This window comes from Peromyscus californicus, unplaced genomic scaffold, assembly GCF_007827085.1.
Source record: "Peromyscus californicus insignis strain IS unplaced genomic scaffold, ASM782708v3 Scaffold_19__1_contigs__length_69161282, whole genome shotgun sequence".
NCBI lineage: Eukaryota > Metazoa > Chordata > Mammalia > Rodentia > Cricetidae > Peromyscus > Peromyscus californicus.
Window position 1 is genome coordinate 5,025,132 of NW_026294491.1, and position 22,248 is coordinate 5,047,379.

Genomic DNA, 22,248 nt, shown 5'->3' on the forward strand with positions numbered 1-22,248 from the left:
GCAGTTGGTGGTCTTTGCCTCCCCAGGTATCGGTCTGACGCTGCCATGGAGCTGTCAGACCAGCTGAAGGGTCAGAGGACACACCCTGAGATAGGACCCCTGGGCCCTCAGCCTCCGATGGAACAGCCAGGCTCAGTGCCCAGGGGACCTGGCAGCCCGACTTCTGAAGAAACTTGCTGGCCTCCCCCAAGTCTCTGGCTGTCTCCCCCTCATCCAAACCATGCCCCCCTCCTGGGTGATGTCAGTCCTGCCCCGCCCCCGCGGGAGCATGTGGCCAAATATGGCGAACAGAGCAGCCGGGGAGCTGGGACAGACTGGGGGCGGGGCAGCCCCTGACTGCGATCGGGCAGTTGGGGAGGGGGAAGGGCATTGGGGTGAGGGGTGTCAAGGAGTAGGGACCCTAACACACACACACACACAGTCTACACGGCTCCTGGGCACCTGCAGGACTGACAGTTAGTTCTAGAGACACACCCCGGAGGGCAGAGTACCCACGAGTGGCATAGGTGGAACCCCCAAACAGCCTCACACCGAAGCACCTTCCTGCAAGGCTCTCCACTGCCCAGCATGGGCAGATGCTGGAGGAAGGGGTCTCCTCTGCCGACGTCATCCCGAGAAGACACACCTCAGGAGGTGTGGGAGACTACTGGGGTGACCACTGCTGCCCTCCCGGGTCACCATGGTGGATGAAGACAGTGCCTGGAGTGTGGGTGCTCACCCCCAAACCCTGGAACCACCTGGGAGACAGGAAGGAGGCTGAGCTTCGAGGGGCGGGTCAAGAGGGGACACAGTGTAGCTCCCAGACACAACCTCCACCTGCAGACGGTGTTCTGAGAGGAACAGGGGGCAGCGAATGGAGGGCGAGATGGGCCGCATAGACAGAAAGGCGGGGCGGGGGGGGGGGGTGTCCCCAGAAGAGTCGCCAGCAGGCTCAGACCAGAGAGAACTGTGGAGAGCTCAGAGACCAGCTAGTGCCAGACACCCCGCTCCCGGGGCAGCCAGACGGGGACTCTCATCTGGGGTGGGAGGGAGAAGACCCAGGGATGGGTCCACAGCACCCAGGGGAAGAGGCAAGGACACTGCAGAGGAAGTCAGGGCCGAGAGCAGAGGAAGGACAGAACCCAGAGAGAGGCGGGAGGGACCGGGCCTGGCGGCTCCTCCCCCCACAGACCCTCTCCCTCCAGCCGGAGTTTTCTGGATGGCTTTAGCTTTCCCGAGGCTTCCACACCTCACCCTTAGCCTGCAGAACAGTCACACCTGCCTCCTCCCTTCTCCAGACCCTCAGCCCCGGGGGTCAGAAGGTGCCTTGGGCCAGTGACGAGGAAGGGGGCCGGGAGGCCCAAGGAGATAAGGGGCCCTGGCTGCCCACTCCCAGCCCTGGGGCCAGATCTACGGGCAGAACTGGCCAGACCGCTCTGAATGGAGGCCAGAGTTGGGCAGCTGCAAAGGCCCTGTGGCTCCCTCCGAAGGGGGAAGGCCAAGCCGGGGCCGAGGGCTGGTGCCCTGGTACGGGCACAGCAGAGACAAGGCACGTGGTCAGGTGGCACTTGGCGGCTTCCCGGGGCGCAGGAGCTGAGCTGGGCCCTGCGGCTCCCTGCCCTGCAGAGACCACTGCCCTCAAGTGCTCACTTCCAGGAGCCATAAGCCAAGGCGGGCAAATCAGTGCTCCCCTGCGCTCCACCGCGGGCGGGGCTGACAGGGAGGCAGCGCGGGGAAGGGCCCGCTGGGCCTCCCCACCCCCTAGCCTTTCTTCCCTCCACCCCACCCCCACAGCAGCCAGCTGTTCTCCAGCTGCCAGAGGCTCCCACCCTACAAGTGGCCAAGCTCTGGTTAGGACCAGAATGGGCCAGGGGAGGGGGTAGGGATGCTCTATGCCTCCCCCACCTCCAGTCTAAGGACCCAGGAGGGACCGGCCAAGTAGCCACACCCTGCCAGGCTGGGGAGGGAGGACCCGCTCCCCTTCTCTACAGGAGGGAGTAATTTACAGGCCCACTGGAGGAGCCGTGCCTCCCCTCTCCGGCTCAACTAATGTGCTTCCAATTTGAGAACCACGGTCCCCGCCCCTCTCCACCACCCCGAGGAGCCCCGGCCAGGAACAGCCCCCTCCTCAGAACCCCCAAGCCTCCCGCAGACGGAGCTGACCGATCCCAGAATGCCTCCCAACCTCTGTGCCACTCTGCAGGGTCTTTTTGTGTATCGGGAACCTGAGAGATCCAGGGTTAGGCTGAGGGATAACCTAAGGAACTGGGGTCCCACAGAGCTCAGGTAACATGTGGCAATCCACCCCCACCCCAAATCACCCACTGGGCGGCCAGCAATCAGCGATGTCATCTGGTCTTAGTGTCCTCCAGAAGCACACAGGCTTCCACCTTGCCTCTCCAGGGTCACAGGAGGCAGAAACCACAGTACGGTGTGGCCTCCTGTGTTTTGTTTGTTTTCTTTTGGTTTTTTCAAGACAGGGTTCTCTGTGTATCCCTGGCTGTCTTGGATCTCGCTCTGTAGACCAGGCTGGCCTTGAACTCACAGAGATCCATCTGCCTCTGCCTCCTGAGTGCTGGGATCAAAGGTGTGTGGCACCACTGGCCCGTACCTCCTGTGTTTTAAGTATGTGTGTGTGTATATATATTATATATATATATATATATATATAATATATATATGTGTGTGTGTGTGTGTGTGTGTGTGTTCACATATATTCATAGTGTTATTTGTTTGTGTGTGCGCGCACGTGCGTGTGCATAGGCCACAGCGCCACAGTGCACGTGTGGAAGGCAGTCTTTCCACCCTCCCTCCACACCACATAGGTTCCGAAGATCAAACCCAGGACACCAGGCTTGGCAGCAAGCACCTTTTCCCACCGAGCCATCTCAGGGACCCCACCACCCCTTTATGAAAGCAGGTCTTCAGGTCTTCATGCCTGTAACCTAGGCCCCTCTCAAACTTGTGGTACTCGCAAGTGTTGGGGTTTACAAGTGTGAGGAAAAATTCAAGTAAGGATTATGTGTATTATAACAAAAATTGATCATTTTAACCACTTTTTTTTTCCTTATTGGGTTTTGATAAAAGGTCTTACTTTGTAGTTCTGACTGGCCTTGAACTCAACCATCCTCACACCTCAGCCTCTTAAGTGTTGGGGTTGCAAGTGTGAATGAAAATAAATACATACACATCATCACATCTACACGTTAGACCTTTTCATTTCTCTCTCTATCGGAGATTGAGTCTCATGTATAGCCCTGGCTAGCCTTGAACCCATGCCTCACTCAGCCTCCCTAGTGCTGGGATTCCACTGGGCATGCATGCCTTCTCTTTCACAGTATTTTTTTTTTTTTTTTTTTTTGAGACATGTAGCCCTGGCTGTCCTGGATCTCGCTCTGTAGACCAGGTTGGCCTTGAAAACACAGAGATCCGTCTGCCTCTGCCTCCTAAGTGCTGGGATTAAAGGTGTGCGCCACCACCGTCCAGCTTTACAGTATCTTTTTCAAGGCCTTCCAGATAGATGCCACATGCATTAGGGTCACAGGCCCCCACACCCTGTGTGGCATAGCCCTGAGGATGTCACCCACACAAGCTGAGACAGTGACCACCCACGGCGTCAGTCTCAGTCACACCCCAGTTTCTCACACAGGGCGCCACAGACTGGCTGTCTCTCCCAGGCTGCCTTCACTTACAACTGGATGCAAATATCGCGCTCAGCTCCTCAGCACCCACGGCACCCTCACACACATCAGTGGCGGTGGATCCTGTCATTGTACCCGTGTACAGTGTCATCAACAGTCACGCAGACAAACCCAGAGCCACCTCACTCATTTCACAACTGGCAAGAGAAGTGGCCACACCATGGCATGACAGGTCACATGGAATACCCCTCACATAGCATCATAGCATCACCTGTCCCTCACACTGCCAGTGCCACAGGCAGATTCACAGTTTCCTTAGCGATTACCCCAGTGTGATGCCTGACAACAGAAAGTCACCTCGGGTCTCGGGTGTTGGGGATTTAGCTCAGTGGTAGAGCGCTTGCCTAGCAAGCACAAGGCCCTGGGTTCGGTCCTCAGCTCCGGGAAAAAAAAAAAAAAGTCACCTAGGCAGCTTCTCAGACACACTCAGACACACACACACACACACACACACACACACACAGAAATCCCACTCCCCAACCAACTTACACACCTGATTCTCATGGGCTCTCTCTCCACCGTGTGGGCCCTGACACTGAACACAGATCAGCAAGCTTGGCGACAAGCACCCTTCTACCCCCAGGGAGAGCCATCTCACCAGCCCAAGCTCTCAGTTTCTCTCACGACCATGAGGATGGAGAACATCACGGCGGCTCTCACACACGTCGCCGCCACAGACAGCTTTCCTCACGTATGGTCACCAAGTCTGTTTCTGGGTCCTTTCCCACACACACCCACTGCACAGTGTGTCCCCCACAGATGACCCCTCTCGCTCCTCTGGTCTGCTCAAACCCAGCCCCACACAGCCGCACTCTCATTTCCCTCTATCACTTCCTGTCCTGTCAGGCCTGGCAGGGAGTCCAGGAAACAATCGGCATTCGAGGAAAGCCCAAGCGCTGAGGCTTTGGGGATCTGGGTCTGGATTCCGGGCCTGGAGACAGGTAGCACCTGCCGTGCTCACAGGGACCGCAGCAACCTGCCGATGATCCCCAGCTCTAACCAGAGAGGCTCGGGCTGGGGTCCCAGGGCTGCTCGCAGCTCCTGTGACCCACGGGCGACAGGGCTGGGACCTCCTGGTTCCTCCAGCAGGAGTCCACCCTCCGACCCTCAGCACCTCTGCATCCACTGAGGATAGGACTGGTGGCTTCCGTTCCAGTAAGCTCCTATACGGAGCCCCAGGGGGCCCTGAAAGGTTCTGGGACTGAAGATGGGGGTAGCCAGCCATCCAGTGGCCTCTGAACCCCACTTACAAGGGCAAGCACCCCCAACTCCACAGCCTCCCTGTTTTTTCACCCCTCTTCGGCTACCTCTCATCCATCCTTTAACTACACCCCCCAAGACTTTATTGCCCGCTTCTTTGCACCATCTGGGGCCACCCACCCACCTCTCAAGACCCCTCCAGGTTCAGTTTCCATGATGAGAGGAGGCTGAAGCCAGACAGGACAAGCCTCTGCGGGGGCTCAGGGATTAGGCACCTGAGGAGCCACCAACACAGCTGGCCCAACAGGGGACAGAGACCTGTCTCCCTGACCTCAGCTGAGTTGTCCCTTCTCCAGACAGCATAACAGGATAGGGTGCAAAAATTCACAGTGTTGGTGGGTGCAGAGCTCTGGATAGACACTCACCTACGTGTGTGTGCACACACTCAAAGATCTCCTGCCAACCACTGACCATTCTGTTCCACCATCCCCAGCCCCAAAGTGCTAATTAGCATTAATTACAGCTCCCTCCCTGGGGGTGGGGAAGGCCTGGCTTCCAGCCCCTCCCTGAGGAGGGGTATCCAGCCATCATGTCTACTCTTGGCCACACTAGGGTGAGTAGACGTCCTTCCCATGAAAGAATAAAAAAGCATGACGGACAATGAGAAGACCCGAGTGGGAAAGGAAAACCAGCCGCCCTCAATGGCTTTAACAAGTGATCGGAAGACGTGTGGAGAAGGGAGTCTCCGAGGGAGGTCCGGGGGCTAGGAAGGGCAGAGCCATAGTCTCCCTAAACCTCCAGCTTCAATCTGCTTTCCCTCCCGGCCCCAGGCGACAGCAACCCCCCGCCGGAGGGTGTCCCAGACCCCAGCACTGAGGCGGAACCCTGTGTACACAGAACCAGACCAGGGGAGCGCGAATACACGGAGCCACCATGGACACCAGCCCCTCAGAGCTGTGTCCAGCCCCCACCCCCATCCTCCCGGCTGGGCTACAAGTCCAGGCCTGCCTTGGTTCTGCCCCTACCTGGAGAGCTCGGGACACAGGCCCCGAGAAGCCCGGGCCCGGACCTCGTTCCCTCTTGCTCTTTAAGAATCGAAGCCCTCAATCAGGGCCCCTATGGGGGGTGGGGGTAGAGTAGGGGCTTCAGTGACACTGCCCCAGGGCCTGCTGGGGCTAGAAAACAGATCCACACCAGCACTCCGGCCTCCCTTCCCAAGAAGGAATAAAGACGTGACAGACAATGGAGAGGACCCGAGTGGGAAGGGAAAACCAGATGCCCTCAATTGCCTTAACGAGTTCTCCGGAGAAGTGCGGAGAAGGCCCCAAGTGAAGCCGCGTCCCGAGCGAGGCTCCTGGAGCTCGGGGCTGGGACTCTGAAGCCCTCTCCCTGACGTGGGCCGCAGAACTGGAGGGGACAGGCGTCCCCCTTGGGTGCGCACACGCACGCTCGGGGCTCGCGGTGTGGCTTCCCGACGCCCGGCCGGGTCCCAGCGCAGCGGCGAGCAGCGCTCACACCGACGCGCCCTGGCCAAGGCCTGCGTGGAGCCCGGGGCCCGCGGGCTCCCGGAGTCCAAAGGGCGCCCCGGATACGAGTCCCGGCGGCAGGCCCTCCTAGCCCGCGGCTCCGGGCGCACACCCCGGCACACGGCGGGGCCAGGCCCGGGCACCCGGGACACTCCGGGCTTCCCAGCCTCCGGGGCGCGGGGGGGTGGGGGGTGGGCGGGGCTTCCCGGAGAGCGTCTCCCCCCTTCCCTCCAAACTTCCCGGCACCCAAGTCTTGGGCTGGGGCGCAGGCTGGACAATAGCTCAGAGCCCCCAGAGTGTCCCGCGTCCCCGCCATCCAGAAGCCACCCGAGCAGTCACCTCCGCGCGCGAGGCCTCCGAGTTGCGTCCCCCGGGCTTACCTGCTCCGAGCTCCGGGGGGCGCTCCGCCGGGCCGTTCCTCCGGGCCCGAGGGAGTAGCGAGGGGGGCTGGGAAGGGGGGTCGTGGGCAGGGGGATGGCCGGAATGCACGGAATGAGCCGGGCCGGAGCGGGAGGTGCTGGGCGCGGAGGAGGGAGCGAGCGGGACGGAAAGTTTGTGTTGAGGAGCCGGGCGGGGGGTGGGGGCTGCGGGCTAGAGGGGCGGGGCCTGTGGGCGGGGCCGGCGCTGGGCGGGGCCGTGGGTGGGCGGTGCTGGTTGGGGGCGTGGTCTAAGGCGGGGCCCCGGCCTGCGGTCTCTCTGACCACCCAGCCCCAAGAACGCCCGTCACTGCGGATTCACCTTCCCGCGCACCCCAGTTCTCGCTCGCCATCTCAGAGTCCCCACCTCCCTAAACTACCCCCTCCCGCTGAATCTTGGGGATCAGGCCTGGGGCGGAGCCAAGAGTGGAGCTCGGCCCCCTGGGCCGGACTCCTGGAGGTGTCGGGGGTCCTGGGGAGCCGCGTCCCGCGCATCCAAGCGGCGCCCGAGCACGCACGGGGTCTCGGGGCTCCCCACCCTTCCACTCCCGGTCCTCCGCAGCCCAGGCCTCTGCAGCGCCCCTCCCACCGAGAGCCCGCCCCCTCACTGCGGGGCCCCAGACCCGGCTCCGCCCTGCCCGGACCCGGTTTGTCTGGTTCTCCCCGAGTGGCTTGTTTCTCGAATTTCTCCCTTTCTCCCTCTTCCTGGACCTCTGGGGCCCCTCCCTCTCCGCCCTGCCGCCTGGAGAGTCGGGGGCCCGACCCTGAGCTCCCGCCGAGGATCGATAGGACGACGGGAGAAGGGGACAAGCAAGCTCAGAGCACGCGTGGACACCTGGGTCTACAAGCAGACATCCAGGAATTACCGCTGCGTTCAGTCCGGGATGTGACTTTATTGAACATGTGGGTCCCTGGTTCTGCTTCTCCGTTCCCCCAGCGCGGGTCCGGAGAGGCCTCGAACATCTGACTAGTCTCCCGGGCAGGAAGTGACTGGGGAGGAGGGGGCGAGGCAGGCATGGCTGTGCGACCAGATGTTCATCTCCATCCCAGCTGGTCAGAGCAGCTCCGCCTGGCTGGTGCTAGGCTGGGGGTGCGCGGAGGTCACCGAGAGGCGGAGGGGTGAGCCCTTTTGTGGGGGTTGTGGGAGAGGGACCCTGCCACCCCCAACTGAATGCTTTCTCAGCGCTGAGGAGCTGCGGGGTCATTCGCAGGCCAGCTTCCCATCGAAGCTGGAGAGCGCGATGGCGAAGGCTTGCAGGGCGCACAGCGGGTACCGGTAGTCCAGGGTGAAGGCGTCCTCAGCTACCCGACCGAACTGGAGCACTATATAGTCGGCTGTGAAGAGACAATGGGGTGACTTTCGGACCCCATCTTGGCAAGCAACCCCTTAACACCGGGAGGTCTTTCTCCTTGGTTTGCAGTCACAGCCCCCAGGCAGCCTCGGGCCGCCTTCCCTTTTCCGTGTCATCCAGCGAGCCTCGCCTGTATAGGGTCTGCCACACCAAGTCCTCAGGGCAGGAGCCCCACCTTATCAGGTTTGCCCGGGGCTACTGCAAACCTGTAATCTAGCAGTCCAGGAGCCCAACAAACTTGACCAAACCAGAACCCTTCCCTCACGACTTTTCTGTTGTCTTTTGGCCTCATTCCTCTGCCCAGCCCCCAGTCCATAAGGCCCACATTCGACCCTGGTTCAGGTCCTTCTCTAACCAGGTGTTCCCTTCCTTCCCAAGTTGCCACTAGACTCAGGCCGCTCCTGCTCCGAGAGCTATCGGTTCCAATCACTTTCAATCAATCAACCTTTCCCCCACCCTTCCCTCCCTCTCTCCCTTCTCTCTTTGTATAGCCAAGGCTGGCCTTGAGCTCCTAATCCAAATGCTCTGGCTGTCCTGAGTCCGAGAACCAGGCTGGTCACCGGGACAACAGGCAGGACCACCCAACAGGCTTCCCAGCCTGGATCTCAGCACCTCTCTCCCAGCGTGGGTAGGAATGGGAAGCTGCTTTAAAACAAAAACCCCTCTACCCTGTTCTGGTAGCAGACCAGGTTCCCACAGGAACTGGCCTGTTGAAAAGTCCCAAGGCCAGGGGACATGAGATACTGGGGACAGCTCTGGGACAGAATGGGGTGGAGGTTGCATGATCCCGGTCCAACTCTCTGACCCTGGAGTCTTTTGTACAGTACTGGTGGGACCGCTTGCCCAAGCTGTGACAGGGACATTTGTGCTCTGGAGACCCCCTAAGTAAGTCCTCAGGGGCAGTCTGTGAGAGGATGTACAGGGCTGGAGAGATGGCTCAGCAGTTAAGAGCACTTACTGCTCTTGCGGGAGGACCCAGTACCCATCCGACTGCCTGAAACTCTGGTTCCAGGGGATCTGACACCCTCTGGCCTCTGTGGGCACCTGCACACACAAGGTGCACATAACTCATGTAGGCACACACACATAAAAGTAATAAATCTTAAAAAACAAGTTGTGGACATTTAGAAATGCATGGTCTCCATCCCCTACTCTTAGAGCTTCCTGCCAAGGCTGACGACCTGAATTTGATTCCTGGGGCTCAATTGATGGGGGGAGAGAAGTGGCTTCTGCAGATTGTCCCCTGACGCACACACAGACATGGAAGGTAGTGGTGTATGCCTCCCCCCAAAGCCCTAACAATCCCTGTTGTTTTTGTTTATTTGTTTGGTTGGTTGGTTGGTTGAGGGTTTTTTGGGGGTTTTTTTGTTTTGTTTTGTTTTTTCAAGACAGGGCTTCTCTGTGTAGTTTTGGTGCCTGTCCTGGATCTCACTCTGTAGCCCAGGCTGGCTTCGAACTCACAGAGATCCACCTAGCTCTGCCTCCCGAGTGCTGGGATTAAAGGCATGCGCCACCATCGCCCGGCTACAATCCCTGTTCTTAAAAGATAACCCTTGCTGGATGTGGTGGCAAATCCCTTTAATCCCAGCATTTGGGAGGCAGAGGCAGGGGGATCTCTGCCTGGTCTACAAAGATTTCCAGGATATGTTACACAGAGAAGCCCTGTTTTGAAAAACGAAAAGGCCCCACCCCGCGCGCAAAAGACAATCCTCTATTTTGGTAGGGCAATGGTGGCCATACCTTCAATCCAAGCAGAGGCAGGGGGATCTCTGTGAGTTCGAGGCTAGCCAGGTCCTCATAGAAAGGTTCAAGACAGCCAGGACTATATAGCGAGACCTTGTTTTAAGACAATTATCTTGAACACAATAAGTTCTAACTTTCATTTCCACTGTGCGGCCTTTGGCCCCACCACCTACTCCACACAAAGGGGTTAGTTAGACTCTGGGTGGTTTCCAGATGCCAGCAGCTCATCCCTCTCCTCATCACGATACCACCGGGAATGTCTCAGCACCTACCCAAGGGTCCTGGTCAACGCTAGGTCACGAACTCGTCCTAGTGAACCCCAAGACTTTTGCCTGGACTATCTGAGCCCCTTCCCAACCCAGAGTCAAGAAGGACAGAGAGAGAGAGGACCCTCAGATACTCACGGTCATCAGCGTGTACAATCTGAAAGTTCTTGACGGAGGCCTGGGTGACCCGGCCCTGGAAGTTGAGGGTGTAGGAGCCACTGTCCTCATTCCAGATGGGCGGCTTGTTATGCAGCTCGATGAGGCTCTCCAGCGTCTTGTTCTGCCAGCGAACCAGCAGCCCATCGCTGGACTGGGGTGCCCAAGGGGAGGTAACAAAGGACAGTTAGGGGCGGCCGGGCTCGCTCAGGGGGCCAGGATGTGTGTGCTGCGATGTCCACAGAGGGTGTCAGCAGACACGGGGAGGGAAGGGCAGTGCTGAGAACGGGTCTTGTTGGGGATGCGCTGGCAGAGAGCGGAAAGGCTCAGTTGGCACCCAGGAGGAGTTATGTGCCACTCTTCATGCTCTGGTCTCCCACTGAACCTGGAGCTCATTGATTGAGCTAGACTGGGTGATCAATGCATTTGGGGATCCACCCATCTCCTCCCGCCTAGTGCTGGGTTACAGGTACACACCAGTGTGCCCAGCTTTTACATGGGTGTTGGGGATCTCCTCTCAGGTCCTCTTGCTTGTACAGCAGGTGTTTTATTGACAGAGATATCTCCAAGCCCTTTATATTATTATTATTATTATTATTATTATTATTATTATTATTATTATTATTATTATATGTGTGTGTGGTGTCAGGGTCCCACATAGCCCAGGCTAGCATCAAACTCCCTGTGTAGCTGAGGATAACCTTACAGTTCCGATCCTCTTGCCTCTACCTTCTGAGTGCTGGGATTGTAGGCATGAACCATGATGCCTGGTTTTCATGGTGCTGGGGATGGAACCCAGCACCTAGTGCCTGCCAGGTGAATCACCCTGGCTCAGCAGGTAGCATTCTGATCTCTGTGCTGTGTCACATTTGGACCTGGGTTCTTACTCACTGGACTTAGAAGTAGCGACTAGGACCTGTAAGTCCCAGCTTCCTAGCCAGATTGGCCTCCAATGACAGCCTGGCCTCCCAGCAGGGAGGATGAATGGGCAGCTGACAGGGGTATTATTTTCATCAGTCACCCAGGAGCATGGGACATGCCAGAGACCAATGGGTCCCTGAAATCCTAGGCTCACCCAGCCTGCAAGAGCGACAGAACCCAGGGCAGTTTCCCCTCTTTTCCACACTGCACATACTCCAGCTTGGCCTCTTTAGAGTGTCATTCCTTGAACCTTGTAAGTCATAGCTTAGAACCCTGCTATGACTTCCCAGTTCTCTCAGAACAAAAGCCAGTTAAACAGGCACCCTTGTGCCCCTTAGAACTACCTCTGCCCTCAAGCTCTTTATCCATGATGGTCACCTTACTGATCCTCAACCCATCAGGTACCTGCTGCCCCAGGGCCTTTGCACAGGCTGTCCTCTCTGGATGCCATTGCCCTAAACCTAGATACCAGACGCTAAAGACTCCTCACCTTGCATCACTGAGGCCTGATATTGAAACCGTATGACAGGCATGTGCCTCAGCTGCCCCCTCTGGTCCTCTTGGCATCCCGTAACAGTTACCACCTTCTCCCTTCTCTCACCCTTTGCTCATTCATCACGTCACTGTCTGCTGTCTACCTCCTGCCCTGATTACAGCCTCATAGGGATCACATTGCTTCACGGTGGCTCACGCCTTTCACGCCAGTGCTCTGGAGGCAGAGACAGGCAGATCCCTGTGAGTTCAAGGCCAGTCCGGACTACATAGTGAGACCCTGCCGCCGAAACAATAGTCGTCCCCCAAAAAACAAAAACAAAAACAATCTCAGGTCCTTTGAAAGAGCAATGTGTGCTCTTAACTGCTGAGCCAGCTCGCCAGCTCTCCAGCGCTCTTTATTTCTTTGAGACAGGGTTTCGAGTAGCTTAGGCTAGCCTAGAACCCTCCATGTGTACCTAGAGATGGCCCTCAATTACTGATCTGCCTGCCTTCACCTCCCAACTTCTGGGGTTACAGGAGAGTGCCACCATGCGTGGCATGAATTCAGCGACAGAGAACCTGAGTCCATTCCACAAGTGACCGACCGGAGGAAACTGCGACAAGTGTACTCAAGAGACTCACGTGGGCAGGCTGAGTTCCTGGCCCTGATCTCCCTGAGTGGGTCAGTAGAGAGCCAGGCTCCCAGGGACAAGGGGTAGGAAGGTGGAGGCTCACATTTCGGGGCCGGATAGGGACCCTCTCATTGTCCGAGTTCATTCCGGGGATGATGACCGTCATGCGTCGGGGTCCTCGGAACCCTAAAACATTGGTTTCCTGAAAGAGAGAGACGGACGACGTCAGGCCGCATCCTACCTGAGGAGAGCCTGGCATGGTGGGGAGGGTGGCTTCTCACATAGACGACAGCTGCCAGCTCCTGGCGCAGGCTCCCCACCTCCACACCTCCGCCACCGCGCTGTGGGTTCTGCCCGTTGTCAAAGACCGTGAAGCGGTTGCCCAGGAGATTGGACCTGAGGGTGGGAAAAGAGTTGAGCCAGGGCAAAAGGATACCTCCCACCTCTCATTCCAAAACCCTTCCCATAACCCCCCCAGTTCAAGAGCAAGGGGCAGTGTGTGCCTTGGGAGTCAGCGTGTCATGTGCCCCGATCCAGGCTTCCCTTGAAGGGAGAGTTTTTGAAATTACTACTAATCATGGTTATTTTGAGACAGCCTTGCTGCGGGGCTCAGTGGTGGAGCACTTCTTTGCATGCCCGAGGCTCTTGGTTCAATCCCCAGCTGCAAGAAAAGCAGGGGGGGGGGGCAGTAACTGTGCATTTGGCAGGTGCAAGCAGAAGACTGGGAATCCAAGGTCATCTGCCACCACATCGTGAGGTCCAAACCAGCCTAGGCTACATGAGACCCTGTCTCAAAAAAAAAAAAACATTCAAATTTTGTCTCCATCTGTGTGGCCCTAGGAAACAGGAAAGTCTCAACGGTCCCACTTGAGCGGATTATTTTGAAAGTTGACTTAATGAATGTACATGTGTGGCCATGCACACAGGGAGGTCAGAGGACAGCGTTCAGGAATCAGTTCTCTCCTTCTGTCATGTGGGTCCCAGGGATTGAGCTCAGGTCATCGGGCTTGCTGACAAGAACCTTTACCCCATGGGCCATCTCGCTGGACCCCAGCTTTCCCACCTGTAAATCATCAGAGCTCTAATCCTCCTCTGGTTTGGTTGATTAAAGGATGAAATATCTGGTTAATATTGGAAAAGTGCTTAGAACTGTGCCTGAGGCACCGGCGGGCCCCAAATAGTGTTTGTTAAATGCACAAATGAAGTAAATAAGTCTTTTCAGACTAGTGGGTAGCTGAGGCGCCATACAGGAAGCCTGCCTGGTCACATGGAGCCTCCCTTCACTTGTTCATTCACTCCGTAAATATCGCTTTCGTTTGCTTTTTTTTTTTTTTTTTTTTTTTTTTTTGGTTTTTCGAGACAGGGTTTCTCTGTGTAGCTTTGCGCCTCTCCTGGAACTCACTTGGTAGCCCAGGCTGGCCTCGAACTCACAGAGATCTGCCTGGCTCTGCCTCCCGAGTGCTGGGATCAAAGGCGTGCGCCACCACCGCCCGGCTCGTTTGCTTTTGAGACAGTGTCTCAGGATGTAGTCCAGGCTGGCCTTAATGTGGACCCTCCTGCCTCTGCCTCCGGGTGCTGGTTTTACAGATGTGTTCCATGACACCTGGTTTATGTGGTGCTAGGATCAAACCTGATTAAGCAAATACTCTATCAACTGAGCTACATCTCTTTCTCTCTCTCCTCTTTCTTAGGGGGTGGCTAATGTAGCCCAGGCTGGCTCCAAGTTCCTTAAACAGCTAAGGGTGACCTTGAACTCCTGCTACTTTTTTCTCTACTCACCAAGTGCTGGGATTACAGACGTGTACCACCACACCCAGTAGTATACCTCCTCTGAGAAGACGCTATGTGGGAGCTGGGCTACAGGCCTGGCCCTGCCTCATGGAGCTAGAGTCCATCTCTGCCGGAGGAGCCTTGGTCAGGTCTGCGCAGTCCCCGCCCCTCGGGGGAGATGCTGACATGCAAGGCCAGGGGCCTATCCCAAGCCCACAAAACCATCTAGACCAGGTCCCCAAGAGATCCATGCATGTCGGAGTGTGAGATGCCCTAGGCTGAGGGATGTCTCTGGAGCATCCTATGTGGGGGACACTCTGCCACCCACAGTGGGACAGAAGTGACTGCCGCCAGTGGCCCAGAAGCACAGCCGAACCTCAGCTTTCCGATGAAATCCTCCCCTCCCCTGGACAAGTTGGTAGGGTCTCTGGAGATGAGGTAATTGGCTGTCTTACTGCGCTTGCGTTTCCTGCCAGCCAAGAGGAACACCTGCGGAGAACGGGTCAGAGGTGACTGAGTGAGGCAGATGGAGCTGGGGGACCAGGGAGGCCCTAGCCACTGCCCCCAGCCCTAGACACACCCAGCCCCTTTCTCAGGACCTTCTTCTCCGTGTCCAGGTGCAGGAAGTAGGACGGGTACATGCCGCGGTCCATGCCCTTCTTGTCCCGTGTCAGCCGGCAGCGCACTGCCCTGCCCTGGGGCGCCGGCTGCAGCACGAACTCCCGGGGTTCACCCACTTCCACAGGGGGAGACGGGGCCCTCTCCTCCTTCTGCACGGGCAGACGGTGCATCAGCCAGGACACCCCACACCATGGGTCCCTTTCTGCACCCCAGGCAGGACAGGCCATCACTCACCGCTTTCTGGAGGGAGAAAAGAGATAGATAGGTCTAGCATCCAGACATGGGAGCTGAGGCGCCTCCAACCCGCACAGCGCAACCTCAGATAGAAGGCTCTGGAATTCTGTGATTTAATATGACTATTCAGCTTGAGCTCCATCAGTCACAGTCTGATTTCAGGTTCCACCACTAGGGGCTGTCCGCCGCCGGCTACAACTTCTTTTCCTGTTTTCATTTGCATACGACATACAGATTTAATCTATATGTTCTTATTCTCCGTGCATTGGTGTTTTGCCTGCATTTATGTCTGTGTGACAGTGTCAGGTCGCCTGGAATTGCAGTTACGGTTGTGAGTCACCATGTGGGTGCTGGGAATTGAACCCTGGTCCTCTGGAAGAGCAGTCAGTGCTCTTAACTGCTGAGCCATCTCTCCAATCCCATTTTCATTTTTAAAGACAGAGTCTCATATAGCCCAGGCTGGCCTTGAACTCAGTATGTTGAGGAGGCTGGGCTCAAACTCCTGATCCTCCTGCCTTCACCTCCCAAGTCCTGGGATAACAGCTATGAGCTACCTACCACATCTGGCCCTGTGGTGGTAGTGATAGTATTTTTGCTTTTGTTTTGTTCTTTTGTAATATATGTGAGTATTTTGTCTGCATGTCTGTCTGTACACCACATGAGTGTGTGTCTGGTGCCTTTGGTGGCCAGAAGAGGGTACAGGATCCCCTGGAAACTGCAGTTATAAATTGTTATAAGCCATCATGTGGGTGCTGGGAACTGAACCCAGGTCCTCTGTGAGAGCAGCAAATGCTCTTAACCATTGAACCATCTCTTCAGTCCCTATTTTTTTTATTCGAGAGAGGGTTTCACTATAAGGCCAAGACTGGCCTCAAACCCACTCCGTAGCCCAGGCTGGCCTCACTGCAATCCTCCTTAGCCTTCCAGTGCCTGGAGTGGAGGTGTGCACCACCATGCCTAGCTCTCCAAATACTGACTCTTCGCATTCTCATTAACACACAGGGGTAGCTGTCCCTGTTATACAGAAATTGGGGTCATGCCAATGCTACAGGAGAGGAAGAGAGGTCTCCAACCCACAACCATGACTGAACTACTTTAGAAATGAACTGTCCATTCCTAGCCAGCCTTTCAGGTGACTACAGCCTTGTGTGACACCCTGAGCTGTCTCTAGATATATGACCCTTAGAAACTAAGTAGGGCCAGGTGGTGGTGGCACACGCCTTTAATCCCAGCACTAGGGAGGCAGAGCCAGGCGGATCTCTAGAAACCCTGTCTTGAAAAACTAAAAAAAAAAAAAAAAAAAAAAAAAAAAAAAGCTATCTATCTATTTATCTATCTCTCTATCTATCTATCTATGGAGAGAGAGAGAGAGAGAGAGAGAGAGAGAGAGAGAGAGAGAGAGAGAGAGAGAGAGAGAGAAACTAAGAAATTAAGTAGAAAAGCTGGCTCCGTATTTGAAGACACTAAAGCTTGGAGGCCATTTGTTACGCAGCAAGACAGACAGACACAGCTGACTCATGAATGTGTCAGCTTACTTTGCTGTTGGAGAATTTTCTAGTAACACTTCGCTTACAGAAGGGGGCAGGGTGAGACCTGGTGCCCTTTCTCCTGCTGCTCTGTGAGGGGACAGTTCCTCAGGAGGGCAACTGACCTATCAGGATGGGGGCTTCAGCACCTGAGGCTTCAATGTTATCTGTTGAGGGCTGAGGAGCCTTCTGCCTGGGGCAGTTCTACACTGTGTGTGTGTGTGTGGGGGGGGGAAAGCACAGCCTGGGGCTCTCGGCCAAGGGGCAAATGGCCATCTTGACTGTACTCCAGCCTGCTCCAGGAGAAACTTGGGAAACACAGACTATGCCTGGAATGTAAGGTGAGAAAAGTCACTGTCACTTAGTCAAACATTTCTACACCTGTGACTTTCAAAGACCTGCTGTGTGGAAGGCCATTTCCACCAGGGATAAAACACCGGGGACATCAGCGGCAGGGATCTTAGTCAATGCGAATCCATCCCTGAAGATCCGCCACTCCTACACAAACTATTAAACCCACAAAGCTCGGCCGGGGGCTGGCTCTTGTACGACTTTCTTGTTAGAGGAGAGTCCTAACACTCTCAGCCAGGCCTCCTTGTCTCTGTAGCAGTGTGTGCACAGCTTGTCATACGAAGTCCTTAGCGACATGTCTTGACATTGGCAGATGTCAAATCAGGATGGACTCTAAGCTTCGGGGAAGATTCTGGAGCCTTTGGCAGCCAGGGATTAATTGGTTATTTTTATTTAAATATTTACTTTTTCTTTGTATGAGTGTTTTGCCTCCTTGTGCGTCTGTGTACCATGTGTGTGCCTGGTGCCTCCAGAGCCCAGAAGAGGGCATCAGATCCCCTGGAACTGGACTTCCAAAGGTGAGGCGCCATGTGGGTACTGGGAATCACACCCAGTTCCTCGGCAAGCGAAGTGCACCCCACTGCTGAGCCATTTCTCCAGCCCTGCTTTATTGTTGGAGACAGGGTCTCACACAGGCCAGGCTGACCTCAAGCTCACAGTGTGGCTGAGGTTAGCTCTGAACACCTGATCCTGATGCCGCCACCTCCCTATGCTGGGTTGCATGCACGAGGATCTAGGGCTGTTTCCTGGCTGGGAGGCTAGAGGTCCTGAGGGATGAACTCAGAGCAGCGGAGTGGAAGTATTTAATGGCTGGTCCTGCTAGACAACTCCCAGCCACTCAGTGTCCCCAAAGGTGTATAAGGTGTGCCTAACAGAAGCCAGACATAGACTCACCCCTGTAATCCCAGTACCAGTGGGGGTAGAAAGATCTGGAGTTCCAGGCTAGCCTGGGCTACAGAGCAAGACCTTATCCCATTCCAATTCCCCCACCTCCACCCTCCCCAAATTCAGAGCCCTGATGCTGGTTGCTCAGCCTCCGGGTATTTTAACACGTCTTCTCTCGCTGGGGACTGCCTGATGTTTGTGCTGCAGAGGGAAAGTCTGGACAACAGAGTGTGGAAGGTCCATGGGTGGCCTGAGCTATGCCTGTTCTGTCCCCATGAACCCCATGTCCCTGGGCCTTGTGCCCATCATAGATGGGGAGCCAAGTCCTCACCCCCAAAGTCCCCCACACCCGCCCCTCGGTGACAACCTTTCTGCCTTTCCCCTTCGCCCGGCCTTTCTGGTTACTGTTCTTCATCACTGCAGCGTCCTCCTCTTCCTCCTCCTCCTCTTCCTCCTTCTTCTCTTCCTCTGAGCCTTTGGAGGGCCCTGAGAATGGAGGGGGAGAGGCTGAAGACCCTTTGCCCTGATTGGCCAGGGGTTCCCAACACCCAGGTTTCCCTGTAATCCTCTCCAGGGCCATAAAAAGGTTCTGATCGGAGCCTCAGGAAGGCCACCTGCTTGGGGCCACACAGCTGTCAGAGCAGGAGTGTCAGGATGTCCCCACATGGTCCGGCTCTCGCCCTCACTCCTTCTGTGGTACTGCACACACGTGTCCATGTTCCTGTCACCTTCAGCCACGTACCTTTCTTCTTCACAGCCTTCTCAGCCGGGCCACCTTCCCCAACCAGGAACATGGCAGCTGGAATCTTCTTCCTTGGGGCTGCTGGGCTCTTCGCGGGGTCCTTGTCAGTCTCCCCAGCCCCTGCAGAGAGGATACAAGAAGGGGTCACCATCTCAATACACCCAGCACCCCCTGTCCACCAACTGTCCGTCTGTCCATCTGTCCGTCAGTGTCCACCACCCCGCTTACCTTTCTTCTTTGCCTTTTTCAGCTTGGTGCCCTCCCCAGCCTCCTTCTTCTTGGGGCGGGGTGGTTTCCGGGGGGCTTCAGGGCTTCCTAGGTCCCCTGGGAATAGGAGGGTGGGGGGGGGCTGGGGACTACCTTCTAACCCCCTCATCCAGCCTCCAGTCCCCACAGTGCTGAGAGCCAGACAGGGAACTCTGTGGTCTGTGGATCTGATGTTCTTTCTTCTGAGTCTAAAACCCATCTGGCTAGGAATCAGCTTAAGAGGCATCGACGCAATGAGTGAGCGGATGCCAGGCGGTCACTTCAGCCCCTGATGCTCCGCCAGGCTCTCCTCCAGAGACCCTCCCCACGCCCTGCTCTCAGCCTCTGCCCCTCCACAGAGACCAGGTCCCAGCATCCTACACATTTCTTACCAGACCTTCCAGGCCTGGAGCCCACTGCCTCTAGCCACAGATTTCTTTTTACTTTTGTCTACTTAATAAAAAGTATAACGCTAGCCAGGTGGTGGTGGCACACGCCTTTAATCCCAGCACCCGGGAGGAGGCAGACACAGGCAGATCTCTGAGTTAGAGGCCAGCCTGGTCTCCAGAACCAGTTCCAGGACAGCCTGGGATACAAAGAGAAACCCTGTCTTGAAAAAAATAAAATAAAATAAAAAACAACAAACAAAACAAATTGTAACGCTAATCCACATCACGTCAAAGCAACAGCTCACCAAAGAAAACACACTCCTTCTCCATGTGCACCCTTGGCAGCATGCAGCAGCCTTGAGAGCTGACCTCCTTAGAGACCGCCAGAGAGAGAAGGCCGGGGAGGCACTCTGCACCAGGTGCTGGGGAGCTTTGGGGTCTCGCCCGCCCCTCAGGGGACTCTTTCTGCCTGTCAGTCCTGCACCTACCCCGCGGGCCTAGGGCCTTGGCTTTCTTCTCTCTCTCCTTGGGTGGTCTCCTGGGGGGCAGAGAGCTTTTCTCTTTTTTCCCCCCTTCCTCCGCCTCTTCATCATCGTCATCTGAATCCTCCTCCGAATCCTCCTCTATGGACAGAATACGCTTGTAACAGGCTTCAGAGGTCCAGTGCCCGCAGGGTGCTGCCAGGCTTCAAGCCCTTCCTGCAGGGGGCTGTTGTGGGAAGCACTCCCCCCACCACCCCCACCCCCACCCCCGCTCTGCCTCCTTGTCACCTCCCTCCTGACCGTTGTTGTTCCCATCTGGGGTACTTTGGCTACTAGTTGTAGCTCAAGACAAAAGCTTGGGCCCCTGCTGCCTCAGTTTCCCCATATGTATAACAGGGAAAGAACAAGGGAACCCACCCCTGGGCTGGGTGCCCAGGTGGTCACTCCTGCGTCCCCGGGACAGCTCACATGTCTGCCCCTCGCTTCCTGTGTCTCACTCACCGCCTCCCACATCTGGGGCGCGGGCAACCAGGAAGGTTTCCCTGGGGTCCCTCTTCTTGGCCTCGGGGTCCCGAAGGAACTTGGCGTAGACTGTCGGCGCAGCGCACGCCTCGGCGGGGTCCGCCGGCGGCTCCTCGAGCTTCCTGCGCCCAGCTGGGCCAGATGTGGGGCTCAGCAGGGTCCTGTCCCGGAGGTTCCCCCCTTCGGCCTCCCCTGCCCACACCCTCCCGGTGCACCCCCAGGACTCACCTCCAGCTCTGCGGGGCTTGGATCCCGGAGACTCGGGGGTCTCGGACTTCTTCTTCCTCAACTTCTGTCCCTGGGTGGGTCGCTGTGGAATAGGGGTCACGGGGAGAGAAGGGGACTCTGAGGCTCCCATCCCCCTCTAATCCCTTGGGTTCGCCAGAAATAGCCTCGGATTAACCCAAGGGGTGCTGCAGCCCCTTCTCAGTGTGGATGACCCATACACGCAGGATGGTCACTTCCAAGACCCAAAGCCCCCCAAGTCCTCCTGGGCACCCCATGCCCTAAACCCCGGTTCTTCTCCTAAACTCTCCGGGTAGAGAGCCGCAGATGCTGGCGAGAGGATCTCTCTCCTACAGCCACCTTCCTGTGCGCACCACGGGGGGCCCTTTGTGCCTCCTTTCCAAACCCTAAACCCGGTGACAGACCTGCTTGGGGCGCAGCGGGGGCTCCGGGCTCAGCCAGTCCTCTTCATGGCCACTGAGGGTACAAAGGAACCGGACTGTTCCCTACTTGCATTCTCCCGCCTCCCCACCGCTACTGTGGCCCTGGAACTGGGGCCTGGGGTTCAGATGGGACGGTGTGGGGGCTCCCACCTGTCTGAGGCCCACACTTCCCGGAGGGTCTCCTCCTGCAGTGGCATGGTGAGCCTGTCGCCTGTCACAGCCACTCCTCCTCTCCGGTGCCTTGTCCCTCTCCTCCTCACTAGCTAATCTCAGCTCAGCTTCTCCCCACCTGCTCAGGCTAGAGGCCACAGGGACTCACCTCTGAGGACAAGACGCGTCAGCCCATGGACTCCGCCACTGAGGGGAGTGTCTGCACCCCCAGCTCTCCTCAGCACAGCAGCCTGAAGGACAGGACACCACCCTCCACCCAACTCAGGCACTTCCCTGTGTACCCTGTCAGTGGCGGTGGGGGAGGGGTGCTGGAGAGTAAAGGGCTAGCCTGCCTCTCCATGATGTCCCCAACTCCCCAGACAGGGTCTCCCTGTGTAGCCAGGGTCTCCCGGTGCAGGCTGGCCTGGAAGTCAAAATTCTCAAGGCTCCTGAGTGCTGGGATTGCCAGCATGTGGCACCATACTCAGCCTGAGATAGGCTAATTTTTAATTTTTTACATTTATTTATTGCATGTGTGGGTGGCACACATGCCATGTTCATGTGTACAGAGGTCCAGGGGACAATGAATTAATTTGTGGGTATCAGCAAGTGCCCTTTCTGAGCCATTTTGGCAGCTGTATTTTTAATTTTTATTTTTTTGAGTCAAGATTTCACTCTTGACCTAGAACTCACTGTGTAGACCAGGCTGGCCTTGAACTAATTCCCGGAGGTTTGCCTGCCTCTGCCTCCCAAGTAAGGATTACAGGCATGCCCTGCTGTCTGGGCTTGAGATACAACCTTAAAGTCAACAGCATTTAGGCTATTGGTATGAGGACTGTAATGGAGAGGTTCGTTTAAGGGGTCCCCAGAGCTTCCAGATCCGAAACAATAATGGAAGGCAATCAGCAAGGCACGGGCCTGGGGTCACCCACAGCCTGGTGTGTTGGAAGGCGTGGGGCCACTGAAGAGTCGGCATGTTGGGTATTTTCCTCAGCCTCCCTGAGCCCACCCCTCAGTTATAAAACGGGTTTAATGGCGGTGTGGAACCTACCTGGTATTGACTGCTGAGAGCACTCGGTAGTCAGTCACTGTGTGCCCTTCGTCGGGCCCTCTGCCTCTCCCCCCCTGCACATGTCACACATCCTGGTCAGGGCTTGATCTCACAGAACGTTCTTTATCTCACAGGAGTCAATATGGAGCTGGGCCAGAGATGATCTCCACTTTACAGGTGGAGAAACTGAGTCTGGGGGGACACAAAGTGACTTGCTTTACTTGGCGTCAGCTAGAGAGAAGCTG

At 56.6% G+C, this 22,248-nt stretch overlaps 2 protein-coding genes across 4 annotated transcripts in view; both read right to left on the reverse strand.

Moving 5' to 3' along the window:
* The window catches only part of Tead3 (TEA domain transcription factor 3), a 20,162-nt gene extending 12,323 nt beyond the window's left edge, over nt 1-7,839 (reverse strand). The window contains exons 1-3 of the mRNA XM_052744169.1: nt 7,689-7,839; nt 7,203-7,429; nt 6,787-6,997 (exon numbers count right to left, since the gene is read on the reverse strand). Of these exons, the coding sequence (XP_052600129.1) occupies nt 6,787-6,997; nt 7,203-7,429; nt 7,689-7,839 (589 nt within the window). The remainder of the gene's footprint in view (nt 1-6,786; nt 6,998-7,202; nt 7,430-7,688) is intronic.
* On the reverse strand, nt 7,708-20,999 carry Tulp1 (TUB like protein 1). Of its 3 annotated transcripts, none has more exons than XM_052743850.1 (15): nt 20,953-20,999; nt 20,785-20,836; nt 20,363-20,444; nt 20,117-20,266; nt 19,619-19,753; nt 18,724-18,819; nt 18,482-18,615; nt 18,121-18,210; nt 14,992-14,997; nt 14,736-14,906; nt 14,513-14,625; nt 12,648-12,762; nt 12,470-12,568; nt 10,322-10,493; nt 7,708-8,157 (listed from the first exon to the last, which is right to left on the reverse strand). In XM_052743850.1, the coding sequence occupies exons 1-15, from the start codon at nt 20,997-20,999 to the stop codon at nt 8,024-8,026; spliced, it is 1,596 nt and encodes a 531-aa protein (XP_052599810.1). In that variant the 3' UTR covers nt 7,708-8,023. The 3 variants fall into 3 exon arrangements, with proteins under 3 accessions (XP_052599810.1, XP_052599811.1, XP_052599812.1); XM_052743851.1 differs by lacking the exon at nt 14,992-14,997 and adding an exon at nt 17,067-17,072 and having other exon boundaries at nt 18,121-18,239; nt 18,496-18,615; nt 20,114-20,266; XM_052743852.1 differs by lacking the exon at nt 20,117-20,266.
* Nucleotides 21,000-22,248: the final 1,249 nt, after the last annotated feature.